General features: G+C 34.4%; 1 protein-coding gene across 1 annotated transcript in view; it reads left to right on the forward strand.

The window, feature by feature from the left end:
- Positions 1-3,641: 3,641 nt before the first annotated feature.
- Positions 3,642-24,758, forward strand: part of LOC129226966 (uncharacterized) — a 70,353-nt gene continuing 49,236 nt past the window's right edge. Inside the window, exons 1-2 of the mRNA XM_054861595.1 lie at positions 3,642-3,700; positions 6,405-6,470. Of these exons, the coding sequence (XP_054717570.1) occupies positions 3,642-3,700; positions 6,405-6,470 (125 nt within the window). The remainder of the gene's footprint in view (positions 3,701-6,404; positions 6,471-24,758) is intronic.

The raw sequence follows: 24,758 nt of genomic DNA on the forward strand, positions 1-24,758 counted from the left end.
ATTACTTTTTTCTTTGCAGAAATGTAAAACATTTCTTCTCCAGCAATTGATGAGTAAGTTTTTAAAAATGTCAAATTTTAATAACTCGAATCTGTACTGAAATCGGTTTCTATGGGGTAAATATCCCCCCCCCTTAAAATTTTGCATATAGGCGCCCTCGGATTGGAACAAAGGACCCTCAGAGTGCAATGTCTGGTTTTGAAATGTGTGGTATGTCTCATATACCCGGTAACCACTCCAACCAAAGAATTCCTTTTGATACATGGAGGCAAAAACTTTTTGGATAATTTTATTTCATATTTCAACACTTTGGTGGTAAGTTTTGTTGTGGTTCAAGTGCTTTGGTTGTATACAACATCGTGTAGAAAGCTTTTATATATAGCTTAAAATTTAACCAAACATTGGTATAAAATTCTGAAATAGTTCTTGAAATTTTCAAAATATGTATTTATTTTGTTATTTTTAGGAGGATTATACAGTCTGGATTAGAGCACGTGCCTAACTTACATCACGTTGAAACTAAAAACATTATTTACATGGTGTAAGTATCAACTTAAAGTAAAAATGTATTCTTTGATAGCCCATGTACCTGGAAGATGTGAAGCATATGTTAATAAATATTCTGAAAGAGAAACTCCTTTGAAAGTAAAAGTGAAACACGTCATCATTGCGTTTGACGCGTTATGTTCCTTGTGTGATTCTTGATTCTTATCTTCCTCTCTAAAAACCCTTAAGGGTTTGCAGAAGAGTTTAGACTCACCATGTATAAGATAAACGTTTTATTTTTTTTCCAGAGAAAAAAGTTCATACAGTCCCCTTGTTAGAAATGGGCATCGTAAAAGTGAAGATTTTCATCTTGTTTAGTTTGAAGATATTAGTGTGAGTTTTTTTCTTGGACGAAAACGTTAAAATATTTATCTGGCGATCCCAGGTAGAAATAAAAAGTCGACATAAAAGCCAATTAAAATCTCGAAATTGTAAACTCTATTGCTGAAATACAGTAGAAAGCATGAGTTTTCAACAAAAATCAATATAAAGATTTTTATCACAAAAATATTTGTTAATAACGGAAAATGTTATTTTATTCAAATTTTTAGATTATTGTACATGTATTTCTAATGTTTTTCCTCCGCGTTATGGGACGTTTATAACTGAGCCATTGTTAATAAAAGTTAGTATTAATTTTTTATCACTATTTACATACTTTCTTTATTAAAGTACAAGGGGAAAAATCCATCCATCTTTTTAATTTCAAATTTTTTCTTTTCTAAAACTGCTTGTCAGCATCAAAATTATTAAATTTTTTGTCACGCACTGTATTATTCCTTTTATTAATAAGTTGAAGGCATTTTAAATATGTGACACCTAATTACGTTCTAAGAAGCGCGAAACAATTGAAGTATTTCTACGAATTTTCTAAAGCAATACAGCAGATTGATGTCTCTTGTGAAAGAAAATGTTTTTCTTTATTTTTTTATATGTTATAATTTTACTTCGTATTATCATCAAAATGAAAAGAATATCAAAAACAGAGATTTTAATAGAATTTTCTTTTGATGTTTTCAATTGGTTACATGTTTTTAATCTTTGAAGTCATTTCAATAAAAATATTATCTGTTTTACTCAATTAAAGCAAGAAAATAAAAAAGAATCTGCTCAGGGAAACAAAGCAACTTTTCACCACTTTTGCAATGAAGTTGTTTACAAAAAGTGAGAAAATTCGCCATAAATTTTAAATATTTGCTTTCATTTTTGAAACTCATAATAACAGTTTTAAAGATTATAAATTGGTGTAGGTAAGTCAATAATCAAATTTTTACATAAACATTTTAGTGATTGGTTGGACGCATTAATGTTGTTGTAAGTTTTTCACTAATTTTTTCACTAAAGTCATACATATATTTTTTTCAATAGAGTGCCAGCACTGAGAAAAATGAAGTTTTCAAAAATGAGTACATTCATGCTTTCAATTTTTCTTGAAATCTTTTGTTTCAAATATGAGTACCCATGCATTTAAATAGTGTGCTGAATTATTTACATAATACTCATTTTTGAAATTATTACATATTCCAAAATGAGCACAAATGCCTCAGAAATGAGAACACATGTTGATTTGAGTTTTGATGAGTATTTGAATGTCTCAAATTTGAATACCACGTAGTCGGAGCCATTTTGAATCGCGATACATTCAAATTTGAGTACTTTTTCGTCATTTTTGAAATTGTTTTTAGAGTGAGTAAATTGCAACATAAGGATTTTTTTTTTTTTTTTTTTTTTTTTGCTACATTTTAAGAATTAGACCTTTAGCTGTTAGATTTTAGCTGCGTACCTTGACAGGATCATTATTAAAAAGTTGTTATTAAAAATTAAAAAAAAAGTGTTAATACATTAAATGAATACATACATATAAGAGAAATTATAAATAAGAAATTGAGGGGAAATAAACAAATATAATATTTCATTTTACAATGTTAAATGATCAAATCTTAAAAAATTGACCAGAAATTAGTCTACTATTGTAAATACATTGGCGCAATTCGAATTCAATTATCCTAATTTAGCCTCCAAGAATTGGGATAGTACGAGATCAAGTGGAAACGTAATTTCATTGTGTCGTCGCTGTGTTCTTCCCTATAGTTGAACTGTTTACAATTAGTTTGATTTCTGGGAAATTACAAACATACGGCTTAGCTCCTTCGGTGTAGTTAGTCTTTCACTCATATTACATGCAATTTCAGATTAAATACTATTATGGAGCGAATAGTTGTTTAAAGGTATTGTATCCGATTAACTCTGTTGTTTACGAAATGTAATATTATTGAGGAATACGTTAACGTAAACTACATTTTGAATAGTTTTGTGGAGTGAGAGGCGTAGCGGTAAATCTTTGACATCGAACGCTTTTGATCACGGGTTCTGAACCTGCATAAAAACTGTTTTGCAAGATGCAGAATGCCCATGCCGTCTGATTATGCGGCATCTAGAGTGTCTATTTGGCTTAGGATTCTCGGCAAAATTAAAATTCCTAGTGCAATTTTGCATTGAGAGCACAGCGATCATCCGGTGGGAACCTGAACGTCAAAACTCCCCGTGTCATTATGTGCTCGCTTTAATGATGGCACATGAAAGACGGGGCGCTGTATCGCGAGTTGCACTATAGTCTATTCAGGATGAAATGATAGCGCATGTAAACATAGAAAGTTGCTGCATGACGCCTACATTTTACGCTTTCTTGAATTACGCATTGCATTGGCGTTCTGTTAGTGCACCGTGCAGACACAGCGGTATTGCCAGCTTTTTGTTGTTGCTTGTGCCAGCCAGCCTGGAAATTTCGGGTGCGCTGCTTCATTTTTCTAACACTACCATAATTTTGTGTGACGTACATCATCTACAGTACACAGATGTCTATAAGGTGGACAACTATTTGCATCACAACGGCACATTCACACAAAGAACGGAAAAAGGACAGGATAAGAAGTACATCCATGCCCGAGTCGGGATTCGAACCCAGGATCTCCCCATCCGTAGTCGGACCGATGCTATGTTTGCTTCCACTGCCACTTTCGCCGAATGCAATATAGGTCTGTAATCCAGATCAGTGGTTGGCAGTACTTCAGTACTGAGTCTATCAATAGTTCGCAATGCTTCAGGTGACCAATGACTGTTCATCCAGCTTTGAGCGGAACATTCCTGTTTTCAGGTAGCTCATCCCGTTGTCCCCTCACATCGCTGCGGTATGCTGACATGTGCAATTCATAGGTAACGAGGTCATAGGTAACTTTTGGTAACGAGAAGGCCGATGATCTCGCAAAGGCATCCCGTAATTCTCCTCAGCCATCCAACTCCCTAACCCTCGTTGACCCCAACGCTATTACTGGTCGAACACTAATCGGTCAACAAGCGAAAAGAAACTCCATTCCGGATTTGAAGTGTGACCGAGCCATATAAACTACTATAACCAGACTTAGGACAAATCACTTAAAGGCGATGAGGATTTCTGCGGACGGACAGCGTAATTACACCAACTTTTGTCCTCATTGCCCAGATGACATCCCACTGTCTCGTCAACACATCTTCAGCTATCCAGCAATCCAGGCCAAACTTTTTTACTTTGGCTTAGAAGACCCAGTGAACCTACTCTGTACAGATAAGGCTGTCGAAGTTGCAAAAACGGTCTACGACAGCTTCGGAGCCATATAAATGCTTATTATCATAGACACGACATCATCATCATGGTGACATGTTTTCCAAAGTGCCACTGGAAAGATTAAGCTAAAAGAAGAAAAAAAAGTTGGGCGAAACAGTTTGTTTTTGTAAGGCGAGAGGTGAGGGAGGGAGTGTTTCGCCTAAATGCTTAAAAGCATTTTCATACCAGTTTGATTTCTGTGAATTTTCGCATTTTTGGTCAATACACTTTTTGGTTGCCGGAGCAATTGGCATTGGTCGTTGTAATAGTGATAACAGTCTGCGTGGCGTGAAGGAATATCCGTGTACAATTTTGGTTTCTTGTTTTGCTTATCAAGCTAGATTTTCTCAAATGTTTCAACAACTTCATATCAGGAAAACTTTAATTCACACACTCACACACACATGTTCTGCTCTCTCATTTTCATAATTAACAAGTATATTATTCTCACAATGCGCGATACACGGGGTTGCCTTACCAAGAGTAATTAGTTTAACATTGGAAGCGTAATCTTCCTATTATGACTGGAAAAGGAATTTAAGAATAACAAGAAGTTCCGTCTAGAACTCAACGTGCCTACTTTCCCGTATATCCATAATACTTTCTAGTACCTGATCAATATTCTCAAAAATAGCTAAAAATCGCAAATTGTTTCAAATATATTTTTTTAATATTTTAAACTGATTTCTAGGAATAAAATATTCCTCACTCATCTAAAAAAATTAGATGCATAAAAAAAATAAATAAAGGGGCAAATAAAATAGCAGCACCTTTTAAACAAAGCAGCTAATAAACTCTTTCCATTAAAAATTTTTTTAATAGCTTTCAAAACGAAAAAATAATAATTAAAATAAATAAGCTCATTAAAACAAATCCATCATATCAAAAAAAAAAAATCGTTTCTTTTTCCCCTGGGGCCAAAAATAATTTTTAAATGAATTAATGCATTTATCAAAATAAACAAAAACAATAAAATGTAATTTTAAAGAAATAATTTTCACAGTCAAAAAAGAAAAATAATCGTCTGCGCATATCTTTATGTAGAAACATAAATGACTTCGAGTTTATTCGCCAAAAACTGAATACCTAAATTCAAACTTTAGCGTGAAAATAAAAACAAGTCATATTAACAATAATTATTTCACAGTTTAAACCGTAGCTGCGGAGTCGGAGTCAATCTCATTTTACGATAAAGGAGTCGGAGTCGAATATCCAAAATCGGAGTCAGTCATTTGTCCTCCGTGTATAAATTTTTGCCAAAGCTTCGAAGTCAGAGTCGAAGTCGGGGAGTCAGAGTCCGATTATTTGTCGGGCACAGGAGTCGGAGTCGGAGTCAGGTGCCCCTAAATTCTTAGAATCAGAGTCTGGAGTTTGGCGTAAAGAGCTATTTCCAACAAAATTTGCTTCAGATAAATCCGCCTTCAAGTACGGAATCTACATTGACTTTCAGTTCCCCGAAGGCGCTAATATTAAGGGATTTGAACTGTTCAAAATTGAACGGAAAATTGTTCAAATCAAAAAGATATTTTGTATACAAGTTTTTCATCAAAAGCGTTTTCCTACAAAGTTTGCTTGAAGCAAATTCACCTCAAAGTTCGGAATTGCCTTGAATTTCCCCGTAGGCGCTAATGTTAAATTTTTTGAACTGTTCAAAATTGAACAAAAAATAGTTTAAATCAAAAAGTGAATGTGGGAATGAGGTGTCCGTGCCGAGATCTTTCGAACAAAAAAAAGTTTGTTCAAATCGGACTATTCATTCAAAAGTTATTAAGGGGGGGGGGGGACAGACAGACAGACCGACAGACATTTTTTCCCATCTCAATACACTACTTTCCAATTTTTAAGTTTTCGATATTTATTTAATTATCTTATTTTTTTATTTATTTATTTATTTTTTTGTTTTTCACGACGGTAAAAATTCAAATGAATGGCAGTGGTTGGATGTTATGCGCTGGATACTTTTTTCTCATAAAAAGGATTGTGTACAGTCGAGAAGGTCGTTTATAAATTATTCGATTCCGAGGCACATGGACGCCTGCAATATAAGCATAGAAAAATAAAATCAAAGGATGTGGAAGCGGACGTTATTTAACGGTTAAGTGAAAACAATAAGCAATTCGTGATTGCTTTGTGAGAAAAAATCTGCTTTAAAGGTACACGTTTTTCAGAAGAAATTATAATAAGGCATACATTAAAAAGTATTTTTTTCGTTTTTCAGAGATTTAGATAGCAACAAAATTCGGCACTTGCATTCTGGATCAGTGAAGATGAAGACTGAAATGCTGTAAGTATTCCCAAAAAATTATATTTAATTTATTTACATTTTAGGTTAAAGAAATTTCTTTATTTGAAAAAACAAAATTTAAAATAACTCTTCGGCTGGATTATACACAGCATTTTATCTATTTCCTAATAAGTAAGCGTGTAAGTCTAAATTTCGTGTTGAGAAAAAGTGTACGTAAAATAATTTTTGATAAACGTACACTACCTGTAAATTAAGAAGTAACAACGTCAAAAAGCAAATTGCTGATTGCTGCAAATCTGCAATTTGTGCCTTTTGACGTTTTTATTTCTTACTTTACTTTTAAGCCGAAAAATATTTATTTATCATACACTACCTATATTATTTAAGTCGAAAACGCCCCTCAATTTGTTTTAAACCACTCGTTAACTCTGTTTTAACGTTTCTCACATAAAGAATTAAACTTTTCTATAATTCGACAAGAAGTTCCGTCCAGAACTAAGCGAACCTTCTTTCCAGTATACCAATGTCGACTTTCTAGTATGTGGCCAATAGTCTGAAAAATAAGCTAAAATCGCAAATTATTTCCAGCATTATTTTTGAATGTTTTAAGCTGATTTCTGGAAATGAAATGTGTCTCCTTCATCTAAAGAAATAGATGTGAAAAGAATAATTAAACGAACAAATAAAGGAACAGCACCTTTCAAACAAAACAGCTGATGAATTTTTTTTTCCTTAAAAAAATCTTCAATCGCTTTCTAAAAGAAAAAAAAAGAATTTAAGTTAATAAGCTCATCAAAAAAAAAAAAAAAATACGTCATATAAAAATGTAAAAAGAATCGTTTGATTTTCAACCTGTGCCGAAAACTAGTTTAAAAAATGAGTGAATGTACTTTTTAAATAAATAAAAAGCAACAAAATGTCAACTTAAAGAAGTACTTATCATTATCAAAAAAAAAAAAAGAAAGAATCTTCTTTGCATATTATCTTGAGGGACTCCGAATTTCTCTGCCAAACACTGAATACACAAATTATTTTCGCAAATAATAGCTTAAAATAGAGCAGTTTTTTTTTTTTTTTTTTGCACGCATTGTTCTTTTTAACGGCAGGGGGGAGGGGAGATTTGAAATGAAATATATAGTCAAGAGGCGCATTGTTTTATAGATATTTTTTATGCTTTAAGGGTGCTCTTCACTGAGAGTCTGAAAGATTCGGATCTAATGTTAACCTACGGAGAAAGTTGGAGCTTGTTTTACAAATTCCTGTGAAGTTTTCGGATCCGGTTTTTTTTCTGAGTATTTTTCAAGACCATGTCTGTTTCTTTTAGTTCTTACTTTTTTGATGTGTCCATTCTCTGATTTTTTAAAATTCGAGAAAAAATGAATTTCTTCGAAAACGAGGTACTGTTGGACATTTCGCTCTGTAAAACATCTGCAACTCGTGCTATCGAAATTTTAAGAACGCCCTGACACGCAAAATATTTCCAGCTCTCTTTTGAGATCTTGTTTGAAATAATGCGACCATTTTTTAAACAAATATCATGTTCTAACTATTGAAAAAAATTTCAAAATACGTTCACTTTTTGCATTTGCCCCGCCCTATATTAGAAACCTCCCCTTTTTGAGGGGTAAGTGCTAATGGGGTGTAAGATTTATTACCCTCTCATTAGTTCCCCTCAATGACCTCCACTGGACGTCCTTTCTTCTTTCCTCTTTTCCTAAGGCTTTCGTGAAGAATCAAGTGCTTTTGAAAGTGAATCCATGTAGATGCGTGCTATTAGCTGTTAAATTCGCAACATCTGCTTTTTTTCAAATTTGTGGTTTGAAAAGAAATAGATCTGAAAGGAATATTTCTGAGTCAAATTGTTTATTTACAATATAATGAACATTGTTACAATGCTGTCGAATGCGAAAAGTTGACATTTTTTCTCTTCCAGTAGAAAAATATTTTTATATATAGATTAAATCGTATTCCAGATACTGGGTATTTTGCATCGTTTTACATGTGTTTTATGTTACTACAAATGGTACACACATAAAGTGCTTTCCACAGCTCAACAAACATTTTTGAAAATTATTTGTGTCTTTAAGAGCCAGACTCGTCAAATTTCTTTAGAAGGTTTGGGAGGTGGAAAATTCAATTGCGGAAAACATTCCGTAGACCAACATACTCATTAAATACATAGAAAATCATGAAAAATATATTAGCAATTTAATATGATTCAGTTAATGTAAAAAACACACCGTGGTAGAATTACTAAGCATTGTATGTATTAGTTTTAATGACGTTTTCAGCCTTATGTTGCCGACAAAGCTAACTAAAATGTGAACAATATAGAATGGGGGTTACAAGTTTTCACTGTTTTCTATTTTCATTCTCAGAAGCTAGATCAGCATTTTAATACAATGTAGAAAAAATTAATTACAGGCATAAAGGTTTTCAGGTCACATAAGCACCCCCCCCCCCTCCCTTAAAAAAACATCATTAAAGATCGTCTTAAATTTCGTTTTTATGGCTTTAATTTCAAAAAATTTCGGGAAGGGAGTTTGTGAAAAGTCCTTCTTTGACCATAAAAAAAAGTCGTCTAAAATTGCATTTTTGGATTTCAAAAACCTGCATGTCCCCAACGTTATTAAAGATGGCCTACAATCATGTTTATAACACTTTAAAAATTTTGCCTCCCCCCCAACATCACACTAAGACTGCGTTTTTAGACTATTTCGAAAAATTCCGGGGAAAGCTTCTGAACTCCCCGTTTCCTAACGGAATTGAAGAACCTGAAATTGTGTTTTTGGCGTTTCAAGTTCAAAAATTTGCTGGTGGAAGATCACAGGACCTCTTACTTACTTCCAAATACTACCAGAGATCGTCTAAAAGTGCATTTTGAAAATTTTTATTTTCGAGAAAATTAAAAGGCATAGCCCCCAAACAGAGTGCTTGGGAAAATAGTTAGTATTTCTGAGTAAATAGTATGCTTACGATAAAGATCATGTTAATTAAATATAAGAAATGGTTCCCACTCCTAAACAAGAAGCTAAATCCTTTCTCTCGCTGTATTTACATATTACTAGGAGTCAATAGAATAGAAAATGTGGGATCTCAAAAAAGAGTTTTGTTCTATACGAATGAAAATTACTTGATAATCATTGGATTAGAACATTCATTTTATTCTGTGACTGAAGACAGGATACGATAATTTTTCGGCACAGAAGTGCGTAACACAGAACTTAAAAGAAAAAGTTTGTCTTGTTTGTTTGTTTTTTTAATTGTGAACCCTTACTTGTACCTATAATTGCTTTCCTAAATGTAAGCTGTTCATTTTCATTTTTGTTTCAACTTTATGTATTTCCTGCAAATCTGTTTCTTGCCCTTTTTTTTATTTTTTATTATTGATTCATTAAATGCAAGATGCATGAAAACGAGGCAGAGCGATAAAAACTTTAAAATCTGGCAGAGCGAGGCGTTGAGATTTTTTTTCATCTAAGTATTTCGAGATTTTTTTTTTTTTTTTTTTTTTTTTTCAGGCAGATATACATGTAGGTAATATTTTCGTGCCTCCTGAGAAAAAGTACAACCCTTAATAATTATTATGACAACTAACGAGGATCAGACACTCACAAGTCTTATTAGAAAATTTTAATAAAAACTCAATGTGTTGAAGTAGAAGCACTATATACACTATATGACCAAAAGCATTGGGACACTTTCAAAAATTCACATGTTTAGGGATTTCTCGAGAAATAATAGTCCAATTGCTCTATAATTTGTTTTGCATAAAATGTATACTCTAGTTGTCATTTTCCAATAAAAATTAAGTCTGCTATTCATTTAGGGGACCGACAACAAATTGAGTAAAAAAGTTTTTTGATAATTTTTCATTGCAAATTGCTGGGAATAAGCTATAATTTTCAGAAATGAGTTAAAAATCTATCAAAAACTTATTTTTATATTTTTGTGAAAGTATCTCTTATACCCATGGAAATATAAGCATTTCTTTCAAAAATGCAAAATTTTTTTGAAGGTTTTCGCCTTATATTACGCAGAGTATTTCGTCAAACGTTACTAAACTTTTAAAATATTTGACAGCATTTTAGAGAAACATAATAATAAAATTTGAAGTTAAAATATTGAAAATTTGTTGAAATATGAACAGTAAAAGCTATTAATTTTTCACTGCGCAGACACGAAAGATAGCAATTTATAACGTTCATAATTCAAAGCTCAGATACATCCTACAATCCATGAAAAAAATTCCACCGCAATTTCTTTAAATTTTAAAAAGTTATCAGCAATCTAATGAGCCGAATTTCTATAATTCTAGGATAGGCGACGAATGGTAAGGAATTGTTAGCAAACTGGCAACACTTTCCTGCCATTGTTATAGAGTGATTCATGATAAGAACAGATTATTTGTTGCTGGTCCCCTAAATGAATAGCAGACTTAATTGTTATTGGATTTGACGTCTGGAGTATACTTTTCATGAGAAAAAAATTACAGAGCAGAGAGCAATTGGTCTTTTATTTTTTGAGAAATCCGTAAAATTGTGAATTTTTGAAAGTGTCCCAATACTTTTGGTCATATAGTGCATGTAATACCTCATGTATTTTGCCGAATTTAGTAACTGGGAATCTGAGACTCTAAAAGTGCTAGTTTTAGTTTTATTGCAAAATTTCAACGCAAGATAGTTTACAAACATTGAGAGTGGGGGAAGGAGTGATTTTTGCCTTTGAGCTTGGAGCAGGGTGAGCACCCCTGCATACAAAGATCAGAGAAAAATCTTTAATTTTTCAAATTCAGGAAATCCTTATCCGTAGCCGTTCGCGACTTTGCCGTTGTTATGCTCAATTTGAAAGAACTTTCACCATAACAACCCCTTGAGAAATGCTATCGTAGCCTTCTCATCTGCATATAGTACTTAGATAAATAAATAAATATTTTTTCAAAAAGAAAAGGATTCAAAGATAAAGATTAGGGGAATTTTCTGGTCACCAGTGGTGAGAAAAGGTATTTATAGTAGCCACATTTTTTTTTCTAGTCGCCACTACATTTGTAAAACAGGTAACTAACCAACAAAGTAGTATTTAATTTAGCACTAAAATATAAATATTATCAGTTCAAATAAAGGTTAATGTAACTAATTAGTGGCATTAATGTTTATTGTACAATCAAGTATTAACTATGCAAAGAGGATCTAGTTTCATTTTTAAGAATGTTTTCTGCTAACTCGGATGGGGTTGGGGAGAGTGGCAAACAGGCAGAGGAAGTGAAAGAATTTCGCCAACCGATAACTAGTTAGTCCCCACTTTTATTCGGCACTCAATTTTTCAAATTTATTAAGTAGGATCATCCATTTTTAAAGAATATTTTTTGGTTAGTATTTGGAGTTCATTTCGTTAAAATTCGGTGTGGTCATGCAGGCTTTCTTTTTTTTCCTTCCTTTTTTGATATTATCAATTTTCAATAACGAACATTTTTCTAAAAATAAAACGAATTTATAAATTTATTTATTGCAAATATTCATTCATTCGTTAATTTTTCCTAGATGAGATCAGGAACCGTATTAATGAGGAAAAAAATCTTCGTTTCAAAAATTAATTTTAGTGCGAATGCAAATAAATTAATATCACAAGCGGGATTGCAAAATGCCGCGCCTTTTACACTGAGTTATAGTACAGTAAAAATAGGGGTCGGACCCAAACATCCAAAAAAAAAAGCTAAACCTGGTGCAAATTGTTTATTACCCTCCCAATAAGAACAGGTAAAAAGTCCCACCCCATTGTGCGTCGGGTTTTGGAATGGGGGGCATCTAAAAATTGCAGTTTTGAGTATTTTTTCAGAATTTTTAGAATAAATTTAAAGTGAGAATATTATGTTATACTAAATTTAAAAGCATAAAATTAAAGATGTTTGACCTCCAAGAGGGATGACAAAACCCACAAATGCTACAGAGCCCCCCTATCCTCGTAAAGCGAAGCAGTACCCCCGAACCCCCTCCATACATTTCATATGGAAACATTGTTTTATGCTAAGAAAATTGTTAGAAATCAAGTGTGTCCATTTTCCAAGAGCGATGGTGCACCTCCTCTCAAAGCTACAACATCCCCCCCCCTCTGCCAAAAAAAATAAATCCTCACCCCCCCCCCCCACCTTTTATTTCAAGTAAAAGTATTATTTCATGCAAATCTAAAATGCATAAATCAGGACTATCCACCCCATAAGAACAGTAGCTCACGTCCCAAAACGAAATTATGTACTAAAATATTATCCTCCCCCCCCACCCCCTCTGATGGTGCACATTTGATTAAATGGCCAGAAAAATAACGCTGAACTGTTTTTTGCTTTCAGATGATTTCTCCTAAGCTTGTAACAAAAAGTCTTCGTTATCAAGATGTTTTTTGGAATCTAGATCCTCAGCAAAATTGTTATTGTTGCAGCTATGTCTAACACAGTTTGTGCATATAATTGAGCACTTCAGTCTACTTTCAGACTTTTCAAACATACACTATATCCAATGAACCCCTCAGAGCAAGCACAAGATTTGAGACGCAGAAAGTCTTCTAGAGCAGAAGGCTTGGCTGTTGTAATAGGACTTCATTTATATTTCTGTGGTGCTTTCTTTACACCCATCAAAAATGACACTAGCTTTCCCATACTTACAAGTGACCTACACGCTGCATTGCTGGCATATTTCCTTGAAACTTACATATCATTACCAAAAATATGTTCAAGCGGGTATCTTCCTTCTATTACATATGAGGCAGTGAGAAGCAAAGGGCAAAATTAAAATTTGGAGATAACCAGTACAATTGGTGAACCTCTCCTATATCTTGGGGCAAGAAATGGTCCTAGTAGACCTGGTAGTTGCTTCTATACAGCATGATTTAGAAAAAAAATCAATGAAAATCTACCTAGGATCTTATCTTTAAACGCGTTTTATTCAAAACTTGAAAATGTCCACTTACATCCCTTTACTTCTCACTGCCTCACATATGACACCAGCTGTTCGTTCTGTGATTTTGGATGAACCTTTTGCTTCAGATAATAGTACTTTAACGATACAGGATTTCTTTCCTTCTGAAACCAGATTCATCGAATACTGATGGAGGATCAGCGCATAACTCGTACCAGAAGTTTTTAGCAATTTGTTATTCCATCTTTACTGTTCATACCATTCGGTGTAAAAGATGGTTTGGGCTTACACATCTTTACAGATAGTAACTACTCTCGTAACAGAAGCTAAAGACATAACTGCTTACCTCCTTTAAAAAGAAATGCCACAAAATTGTTTGACTTCAATATGATTTGATGTTACTACCCGAACGTTAAAGGTCTTATCGCAACTCACCTTATCATCAGCGAGCAATACCCATACCAACTTGAGAGGGAAGAAACTTCTGTCCTTTAGAAACGGATTGAGATTTCCAAACTGAGAGACAAAAAGGTGTAAATATTTAGCATTCTATTGATGTGTTGCTCATTGCTCTCCTCAAGACTAGTTCTATCGTTGAATCACTACAGGTTCTAGACCACCTGAATTTGTCACTGCGTTAGATCGATGGATAGCTGATGTTTGATGTGATCAAATTTTTTTTATCGCATAATGTACTCAAAAGTTTCAGATAGAGTTGCAAGTATATGTCCACATATTTAGCATAATTCACATAACCAGCTGCGTAAAAGAGAGGTAGCTTGGTGTTTGCAAATGAGAACCCCCACCGACTTAGAGGGTGCAGAATTGCAGCATTGCCCGTCTCACTGTTGGCAATTCCGGTTTGTCCCACCCTTACGGTGATGGCAAAAGATTGTAGAAAAGTTGAAGTAAGTTAATCAAGAAGAAGTAGGGAAACTTTGGTCAATTTGGACTTTTTTTATGCTGCACAGGAATTTTTTTTTTCCAGCACTCTAAACAGTTTAATAACTCCAGTCACAAATAATTTGGTTACTGAGCTCGCTTAGATCTTTTAGAATTATCATTCTGACATTACCATATCATTGTGAGGCATTTTGTACTTCGGAAAAGTTTAAGTCCGGGAAATTTTTTCGTGAACTTCACTGCAAATGTGCACTCACTGTGATTTTGGAATGTAAATTCAGGGTCCCCCCCCCCCTCAAAGCGATGGCGCACCCCTTAAGTGTGACGGAGTACCCATCAAGAATAAAAGTCCTCAATAAAGAAAGAAATGCCCCTTGAAAAAACTGCCTTAAAAATTCCAATGACACAAAGCTGCTCCATGGACACCCCCCATTCCCCCCCCCCGCCTGTACACCCCGGTTAATTAGAATTTTTTTATGTGACAGTTTATTGTTTTACTATTATGGAGTGGCTTCTGCGAGGTTTCAGATTTTTTTTTTAAGTAATAGAAATTATTTTTATTTAAATAAAGGATTATTTCGTCTCCCCCCCCTTCCCCCCAAAACCCGACGCGCTAAGTGCTGGGACTTTTTACCCCTTCTTGCTGGAAGGGTAAGAAGTAATTTGCAACAGGTTTCACTTTTTTTTTTTTTTTTGGATGTTTGGGTTTGGCCATTTTTTGGCCTAATTTTACTGTACTATTATTTTTCTTTTACCTATGTAGTCAAGACTCAAGAGGGAAAGGACTAGAATTTCCTTGGAAGGGTCTGTAAAAAGCTGCGGTTTCATTTCGCCGTCAGCTATTACCTCCTTCGACTACTCTGCACAGCAGGGGAGCGTCCGGTCTGTCCCCCTGCAAAATGTGACAGGTCACATGATCCACACTTTCATCGGCCACCGATCGTTCTATTGGTTGTTGAAGTGTCAATCACTTCACTGATGAACATTGCTTTCGTTTAAAGAAAAAGCCCATTTTCAAGCGAGATCGTTTTTCTTTCCCACTGAAGAGCAGCCTTAAACCTTTTCGCTTAAAACGATCAAATTCTGAAATATATTACTGTTTCATTGTAAATACAAAGCACAATTAAAAATATTCCGTTGGAGGCATTGTGCACAGACTTGAGAGCAAAGAAGCCCTTCGACATCGCTACGTGTTGCCACAAAGTTTCCTACATGCAGATATCATAATTAAACTAGTATGTTGTGGCCATCACGAAACTTTCTTCTATATTTTTCCTTTTTCTGATCCCTCCCCATGCTTGACGAGGAAGCAATATTCCTAACAAAAACAAAATGACACATGCAAAAACTTGACGACCATCCCAATGTCTGAATTACTGTAAAAGCAAAGCAAAGAGCGAAAATTGAAAGTTACTTTAAAGCCTTACTTGAATTAATTACAAATCTTTTATTTATTAAAAAACATAAGATGGCACCATTTAAAAATTTTAATTCATTGAGATAATATTTCCGATCATTTCCATACAATTAAAATCACGAGAAATACGCAGACGACAATCTATTACGGTTTATCTTTCTTATTGTTGCATTAATAAAACTATTTTTATTCGCAAAAAAAAAAAAAAAAAAAAAAAAAAAAATCAACACCTCTTGGAGCGATTGGAGTCAAAATTGAACCAAAGCCTGTTTACGTATGGATTCACATATGTTCCAAATTTCAAACAGAACGTAGCATTACTTCTTGAGATAGGACACTCACAATGGAAAAAAAGAACGGGCGATTGCGCTACCCCCTTTTTAGCTGTTGACACCAAAATAAAATCAGCTCTTATACCCACTAAGGGCTACTTGTCAAAAAAATTTTGTTTGATTCCGTTCGTTATTTCTTGAGATACAGCAGTCACAATTCACGACAAAAAACGTTCTATAACTCAACCCTCGTTTGAGCTATTGACACCAAAATTGAATCAGCATCTGCTCCAGTTAGGGGCAACATATGGACCACATTTAGTTTGATTCCGCCAGTTACTTCCTGAGGAATAGCAATCACGCATAACTCAAAAAACGTTCCATTGCTCCACCCCCCTTGGAGTAATTCGCACCAAAAACCAATGGGCACAAGTTCACATGGGGTCACATATGTGTACCAAATTTCGTTCAATTTCATGCGATAGTTTTTGCTGTAGAGCGGCCACAAAAAACTGGTCACACACAGACGTGACACACACACACATACATACACACACACAGACAGACAGACATTTTCCAAAAATAGTCGAAATGGACTCAGCACACCTCAAAACGTTCGAATCCGTCAAAATTCGAAATTCTAAAATTTGCACGAATCCAATACTTTCTTCTATATATTAGATATAGAAGAAAGTAAAAAAATGGTTCTAGAGCGTTACATTGGGTTGTGCTTACTGGATTAAGCATATTGCCTTTCATAATCCAACACTGTTCCTCAGGATTCATGTCGTTGCCAATTCATGTTGGTACATGATAATAAACACATTCAGAATGCTTGCAGAGAAACTGAAAGGTTTTAAATTTGCAAAAATTAAACTTTCATCTCTCTTTTTTGAACGGGTACTCAATTTTAATGGCAAGTAGACTTATACTTCTTGTTAACTATTCGATGGTTGAAATTATCCAGTGACATTAAATGATCAAGAACGAATTTCTTTCGATACGTTTTAAATTGAAAGTACAAAAATAAATTAGCAGGCTACAGTACTTGAAATTTCGTCATAACAGTATAATAAAAAAACGTCCTAGAAACCCCTTGTTTTTTCTCATTACAGTTTTTGCTTACAATCATTCATTTATTCAATAATTATCAAGTTAATGATTTTCGCAACCAATATACACTTATTAATAAATTTTAATGCAAGCAAGACATTTTTTTGCACCAAGAGAGGAAAAAAACCCAGAGTACCTGAATGGTGTCTGAACACACAGCGCGAGTTTCACAGACAGGTCGTAAAGCAAGTGATATAGAAAACGCGCGACCATAGAGGCTAGTTTTCGTATCGCTACTAAGAGTTTATCATCTCTGCCCCGATGCTGATCTTTACACATGCGCATTGAATTCTACTGACTGTATATTAACACAAATCCTGAAAGGTTTCTCCAACAATTTCTGTCCAACTCCAGAAATCACTCCCATTAATACTGGTACCTTATACAAATTTTTACACGTGTAGACAAATGTGTCCTAAAGATTTCAATATTTTGTAAAAACAAAAATGAAAAAAAAAAAAAAACATCACAAAAAGAAAATTTAGAGTTTTAAAGCTTCAAAGACTGTTTTATCCTAACTGTGAAACTTCAAAAAACGAGCTGATGTGTGCACCACATGACTTCCTTTTACTCCAATTTAATGTTATTTTCCCCTTACTGGCAATTTTAATGTTTACTCTCTAAACATCACCACCAGTGGCCAAATTGAGGTTTTAAAAAAATCGCCAAATTTGGCGACAAAACTTGGCGGCGAAAAGACTGGCGATATATCGCCAAGTGTCCGCCAAATTGTAACACCACTTAAGTTTACATCGAAGTTAACAATGATTTTCTTCCAAAAAGGGCAAAAGACCCCTTTAAAAATACCCGAATGCTACCAAAAGAGGAGCGAGCTGCACAACTAGACCCCACTAGGAGTCTACGTAATAAATTTCAACTTTCTAAGACATACCGTTCTTGAGTTATGTGGCATACATACGCCGTACGCACATGCGTACGTCACGAGAAAAGTCGTAGTCCAGTCAATAGATACATTTTACCTTGCAAAAAATGGGGTCAAAGATTTTATTTTTTTAATTTGTACATATTGATGCCGACATGGAAAAACCAAGTTATCCAACACGAAAGACCCCGGGAGAACTTTTGGGGGCCGAAAAACCACAAAAATTTATGACTTTTTTTGTTTTTTCCAAAATATCTCCGAAATGGTTCAACTTAGAAAAAAGTTTTAAATGTAAAGTTTAAAGAACATAAAATTTCCTACAACTTTTGTATTTACAACTTTTTTGTAGCACAAATAACAAGCTTGCTATAGCTCTTTGAAAATAGGCAGTTTTCCTCCACTCCGAAAAAAAAAAGCTTTCACACTGACAGCAAGGCGTCATAATTATTAGAACTTGAATAGAAACTTTAATTTCAGAGAGTTTATCGACAATTAGATTAGTTTGAGTTTCTTGCCCCCCCCCCCTCCCCCCCGCTGGACACAGTAGCAATTCTGATTAGTTCCCACTAGGCTCCAAAAACAAACGATGTATTATGAAACTGAAATACATATATACGCATTCATTTAAAGCACATACGACGATGCAATAATAATTTTTAAAAAAAACCTTCCCCACTGCTCACGAACTAACTTTTCTGATCTGACAGAGGTAGTCTTCATCAGACTCCAATAATAGATGATATATTGTTGTTTTTAACTGAATTACACAATATATACATTCATTTGAGGGATATAATTCGTACATTCTAGATTAATTATTGCAAACAAAGATGCGATTTTTAAATATTAATGTGAAGGAATGAATATTAGGCAGCTAATAAGCAAACAATCAGCACAGTCATGCATCCTATGCTCTGATACAATAATAATAATAAACCCTCCCCCACCGCTCTCGAACTAATATTTCTAGTCTGACAGAGATAGTCTTCAGTCAGACTCCAATAACATATGATTTATATTGCAGTTTGTAATTGAATTACATAATCTTCTCATTCATTTAAAGCACAAAATTCGTACCATCTATTCTGTTACAAGCGAAAATGCAATATTCGAATATAAATGTGAATGAATAAATATTAGGGTGATAATAAGCAAACAATAGACATAAAAATGAATAAATAAAGGTACAATAGTAATACGTAATAAACACTTTGAAAAAATTCTGCAGAAACTGACTTTTTGAGGCATGAAAAACCCAAAAGAATTACCTTACAAAATGAAAATCCAACTGTAGAAGATTAATACATACATCTAAATTACACAGAGATTCATTCGACCTTAAAGCAAATAGAGAAATGACAACAAAATACACTGTTTATCTTCTTCGTAGCCGTTTTGAAGGTCCAGGTTCTCCCGGTTCAGAATCTGTAGGGGGTAGAAAGAAGCTGTGGTCCTTTAATTGTTCATCTCCTTGTTGCGGTAATTCCAAAAGCTCCTGGAACAAATCATCTTCTTCAGCAGTCTCATCCAAAGATGAAATTTCTGCAACATTTTCACAATTTGTGCCACTGCAGTGTTTGCACGTGCTGGAGCATTTTAAACCTTCCTTGTAACAAGAACAGACTCCAGTACATTTTTTCTTGCAGGTACAAGGTACAATCTTCAAAAGATTCTGAGTAACTGAATCTCTTTTCGCGTCAACATGTCTTAGACCTTGCGTCCTGCGTTCCCAACCCCATTTCTCTGGATCAATTATGTTGCCCAACCAACTTTGAATTTGGTGGTAGAACCGATATGAGTGATAACGTCCAGCATCCCCCTCCCTCCCCGCACGTTAGAGGTAGCCCTGCAAGATTTATCTTAACCCTGTATACTAGTTTTATAAAAAGATTAAATTGCAAAGTATCCAAAGATAGGTTCAAATACTTTACGTCACCTGTGTATAATATTTGCAAAATGTTTTCTCCAGCTGCAGCTAAGGAAGGCATCATGATGACAGATTGGGTCCATAAATTCTTCAATAGCTTCCTTAATTTCAGGAGGTTTTTTTTTTTTTTTTTTTTTTTGACTATTTTGTACAACTTAATTTTGCCTTGGCCAAAGATTGCCGAAGTCGTATCACACCCACTAAACGCATGGATGAAAAGAATATTGCTGGGGTCAAACTCAAAAGATTTAGTGGGGAAAAAAACAAATCACAAGCATTCCCTCTTCCAGGTTTTAAAAAGAACAAGTTGCTGAAAGCATGTCCTAAATCTGTCATTAGTCCTCTCGCCCACTATAACAACCTGTTCAATTTCTTTTGCCTTTGAAAGAGCAGTAAGTAAGTGTGGGCATCATCTTGAGTCTGCCTGACTTCAATGCCACACTCTTCGAAATATGTCTCAAGAAGTAGAATAAGACAATTCTTTTTGTTATAATTTGCCAGAAATCTTTCTTGAGGAATTTAGTTAACATGTAAGGTTCAACCATTACTTCAAGGGAAGAGATTGATTGCTCATTGATATAGCATTTGTGATAGGCAGTGTGAATTGTCACTTCTTTTAAGAACTTCAAAAACGCTGATGTTCTTCATTTTGTCGTTTTGCGCTGCATCTTTGAAGATTTTCTGTTCCCTTCTCCTTTACAATCTTTATTTCGCATTCATGCAAACTGATTTCGCAAATAATAATGATAATAATTAAAAAAAAACACCTTCGCCAGGCGTAATCATTTCTAGGGAAAAAAAATTGTAATTCAGAACACACAAATTGATAAAACATACTCTCTCTCAAACCCTGAAGTGATCAACATGAGTAGCTATTGAGTCGATTCATTTCATTTGGAGAATAAAAAGGGGGGGGGATGGAATGGGGGTGTTTTGTTTAAGTTTAATGGAACGGAGGCATTTACCCTCAGCTGTGAAAGACAAATGATTTCCAAGGTCAGACTGCCGGCGTTTCTACTTTTTTCCTCCGTTGTCCGATGCGCTTTCACGCACTTCGCTGAAGGTGTTCAGAAAAAGTATGACTTTTAAGAAGCTGTAACTCGCTTGCTTTTCATGCTACAAAAATGTTGTAATGACAAAAGTTGAAGGAAATTTAATCCTCTTTAACATTTGCATTCGAAGTTTTTTTGTAATTTTAACCATTTTTGAGATATTTTGAAAATACTACAAAAAGTCACAAATTTTGGGGGGGTTTCGGCCTCCAAAAGTTCTCCCGAGGTCATTCGTGTTGGATAACTTGGTTTTTTCATATTGGCACTAGTATACACAAATTTAAAAAATAAAATCTTTGACCTCATTTTTTGTAAGGCAAGCCCGTTTTTTTCTACCTATTGACTGGACTATCGTTGTAATGAACTCGGGGAAGGTCAAAATGGATACTTCGGGTTTTAGTACGTTCTTAGGTACTTATCCGCGTGCTGTCGAGTCGAAAAAAATGTCAATGTTATTCGGGGGTGAGTAAAATGGAAATCAAGGTCGATTTTTGAGTGAAAATCTTTTCGCGAATACAAAACTTCCTTTTTTGTAAAAGGAAGTTAAAAACATTGTTGTGATACTGGTAAAATATGTTGTAAAATATTTTGAAACATTCATTCAATAACGCAGTTATCCTATCTGACTCAGAGTATGCACTCCTTGTCATTTCCAATAGAAGTTTAAATCTAAACAACTGACTGCAGGACTCTTTTCAATTAACTAGCTGGTTTAAAACGTAATAAAACACCTAATTAAGGCGCAAAACTATTTTACAGAGGCAAAATCATCTTTTGACTTTTCATTCTGCTAAAAGTCTCTTAGAAATGGAATTTGAGAAAATATTTGAACAGTATATTTTTACTTTAAGCAAAAGGAAGTGACTGAGAACGTCTTTGTTAGAGTGGATCATCTGCCCAGAGTTTCCATGAATTTCTGCTGTTGCCGTTTTTCTGCTTTTAGCTAAACACGATTGCCTTGATGCCCATTTTTGCTTCCTTTTACAAAAAAGGAAGTATTGTATTGGCGAAAAAAATTTCACTCAAAAATCGACCTTAATTTCTATTTTGCTCGCCCCCGAATGAATGTTGAGTTGAGCACGGCCACACGTGCATATATACCTAAGAACGTAGACACGCCGAAATATCCATTTTGACGATTCCCGATTTAATTAAAACGAATTTTCTCGTGACATCCGTAAGTACGCATGTATGTCGCATAACTTAAGACCGGTATGCCCTAGTAAGTCGAAGTTTGGTACGTACACTCCTAGTGGGGTCAAGTTGCGCACCTCCCCCTTTGGTTGCATTCGGATGTTTCAAAAGGGGTCTTTTACGGCTTTCTGGGGGGATATCATTGTTGATTTTGATGTAAATTCTAGTGTTGTTATAATTTGGCAGACATGGCGAAATATCGCCAGGCTTTTCGTCGGCAAGTTTTGTCGCCAAGTTGGCAACAATTTTGGTGATTTTTTTTTAAATCTGCTTTTGATTTGGCCACTATTTGTGATATTTAGGGAGTTTAGAATTGAATCACATTAAAATGACCAATAATGAGGAAACAACATTAAATTGGTGTAAAAGGAAGTCATATGATGCATACATCAAATCATTTTCTGAATAATACTGAAGGATTCACCGACTCGCCGCCTATGCGATTCGAAACGTCCAGCGTACAGTTGACATTTAGACACGTCCCCTACACTGTTAAAAATTCAGGAAGATTTTCTGGTAATTGTTACTGTAAAATTGCATCGCCGACGCATCGCTGATTTTTACGGTAATTTATACCGGAGAAATAAGCGATCCTAGCGCCAACTGGTTGCTGTGGCCTACCGAAGAAACCGTAAAATTTTACAGTGACATTTGATTTTTACGGTAATAGTTACTGGCAACATGGATGCCAGTAACAATTACCGTAAATTTTCCGGAAATTTTTTAACAGTGTACCCTTAAAAATTTTAATTGTGTTGTTCAGAAACATTGGAAAGCTAGAACCTGAAATCACTGAATTGTTAAAGCCTGATAATTGCATAAAAAAAATAAATTTGCGAAAAATAATAGACGCAATCCAACATCTCTTTTGTATGTTGATACACCAAATGAGATGTGAATGGACAGTATAAAAGTTGTTTTTTCATAAGTGATTTAGAAAAACTTCCAATTTTAATTTTATATTAGCCAAGTCGCTCTACTTGCAGTATTTATGGTTAAAGATAACATTCATTAGTATAAGATATAAATATGTGCACATCAGCTTTTTTGAAATTGAATTTTCATTGCAATACCTTGAACTCGTCAGAGTCAAAAACAAATTTAAGAAGTTTTTTATTATATTTTTGTTGGTTTTTACTTTTTTTTTTCTCTTTTTTTTCGTCGATTACTCACTGTTTTCACAAGAAAATACACGATATTTTTAAGTATTTAAAAATTGCTTCACACTTCCACAAAGCACAGCCTTATAGAACTTATCGGTCTTTTCATAAACACAAGGTTATAAGAGGATACATTTTTCTGAAGAATATTTTAAGAACATGGAAAAGAGATTGTTATGTCATACATAATGTTGTGGGAGGTTCATAAAAAAAGATTACAGCAGATCTTACGAAGGGGAAAAATAAACATGAATTTTAGCTAAATTTATGAAGTGTAACAAAAAACAAGGTAATTGATGATGGAGTTAGGAAAAAAATGTGCAATTAAAGCGTTTATTAATAAAACCAGCTCAATTTATGTTCATATATTTTACAGCAGAGAAAAAAAAAGGTTTTTCCGTAGAAAAAGCATTAAGTTTAGGACTTTATTCTTGTTTTCGTTTTTAAGTTAATAGTATTGTTTAATTATTTACGAAAAAGTGATTTGGATTAAGCGGATTTGTAGTGTGTGTTGATCTTTTGTTTTTTCAGTTTTTTTTCTAATCTAAGTTGAACTAAGGGTAGCGGTCATGGGCGGATCCAGGTAGGGGCCATGGGGCCCATGGGCCCATGCAAGAAAATTTCAAGAATCGTTAAAATCCCCCTTTTTTTGAGCAAAAATTTAAAAAAAATCTCTTATGATGCATACAAAGTATTTAAAAAAAAACAATGGGAGGGGGCCATGGTCACCCTGAAAAAGTTTCAAAAATAGTTTCCAAAACCTCTTTCAGAGTTAAATATTAAAAAAATCCTTATTATTCCTCGAAGTCTAACATGAATATAAAAATAATGCCGAGGAGTCATAAACCCACTCTGAGGAAGTTTCAAGTAGTTTTTTTAAAATCTTCTTTCCTAGTTTAAATTGCAAAAAATCGAAACATTTTTTTTTCGTTTTAAGTGGACCTCCGAAACTCTTCAAACCCTAACCTAACCAAAGATAGTCTAACATGCATTTTAAAGTCCATAAATTAGAAAAAAATCCTGGGATGCCATTTAATCACTCTTCCCCTTAACATCACCAAAAATTGTAGCTTTAAAAAGGCTGTTTTAGACAATTTCTAACAATTTCCGTGGAAGTGCTCCATCCCTCTTCTCCCTTACCATTACCAAAGGTAATTAGAATGCATCTTTAAGACGGTAATTCTAAATTAGAAAAACTTTTTGGCGTGGGCCCTCGAATTTCTTCTCCACGTATCATCACGAAAAGATCGCATTAAACTGCGATTTTAGCTCTACAGTTTCAAAAAAAATCTGCCGGAGAACCCCCGAACCTCCCTCTTATTAACATTATTGTAGATAATACTTGCGTTTTTAAAGTTTCAATTTCGAAAAATGGACGGGGGGATGGAGTCGCACCCGAGTCCTTAATATTACGAAAGACAGTTAAACTGAATTTCTAAGATTACAAATCAGAAAAATTTCCTTAGATGGGCCCTCAAATCTCTCCTCCCTCTAACAT

This window comes from Uloborus diversus, chromosome 7, assembly GCF_026930045.1.
Source record: "Uloborus diversus isolate 005 chromosome 7, Udiv.v.3.1, whole genome shotgun sequence".
Taxonomy (NCBI): domain Eukaryota; kingdom Metazoa; phylum Arthropoda; class Arachnida; order Araneae; family Uloboridae; genus Uloborus; species Uloborus diversus.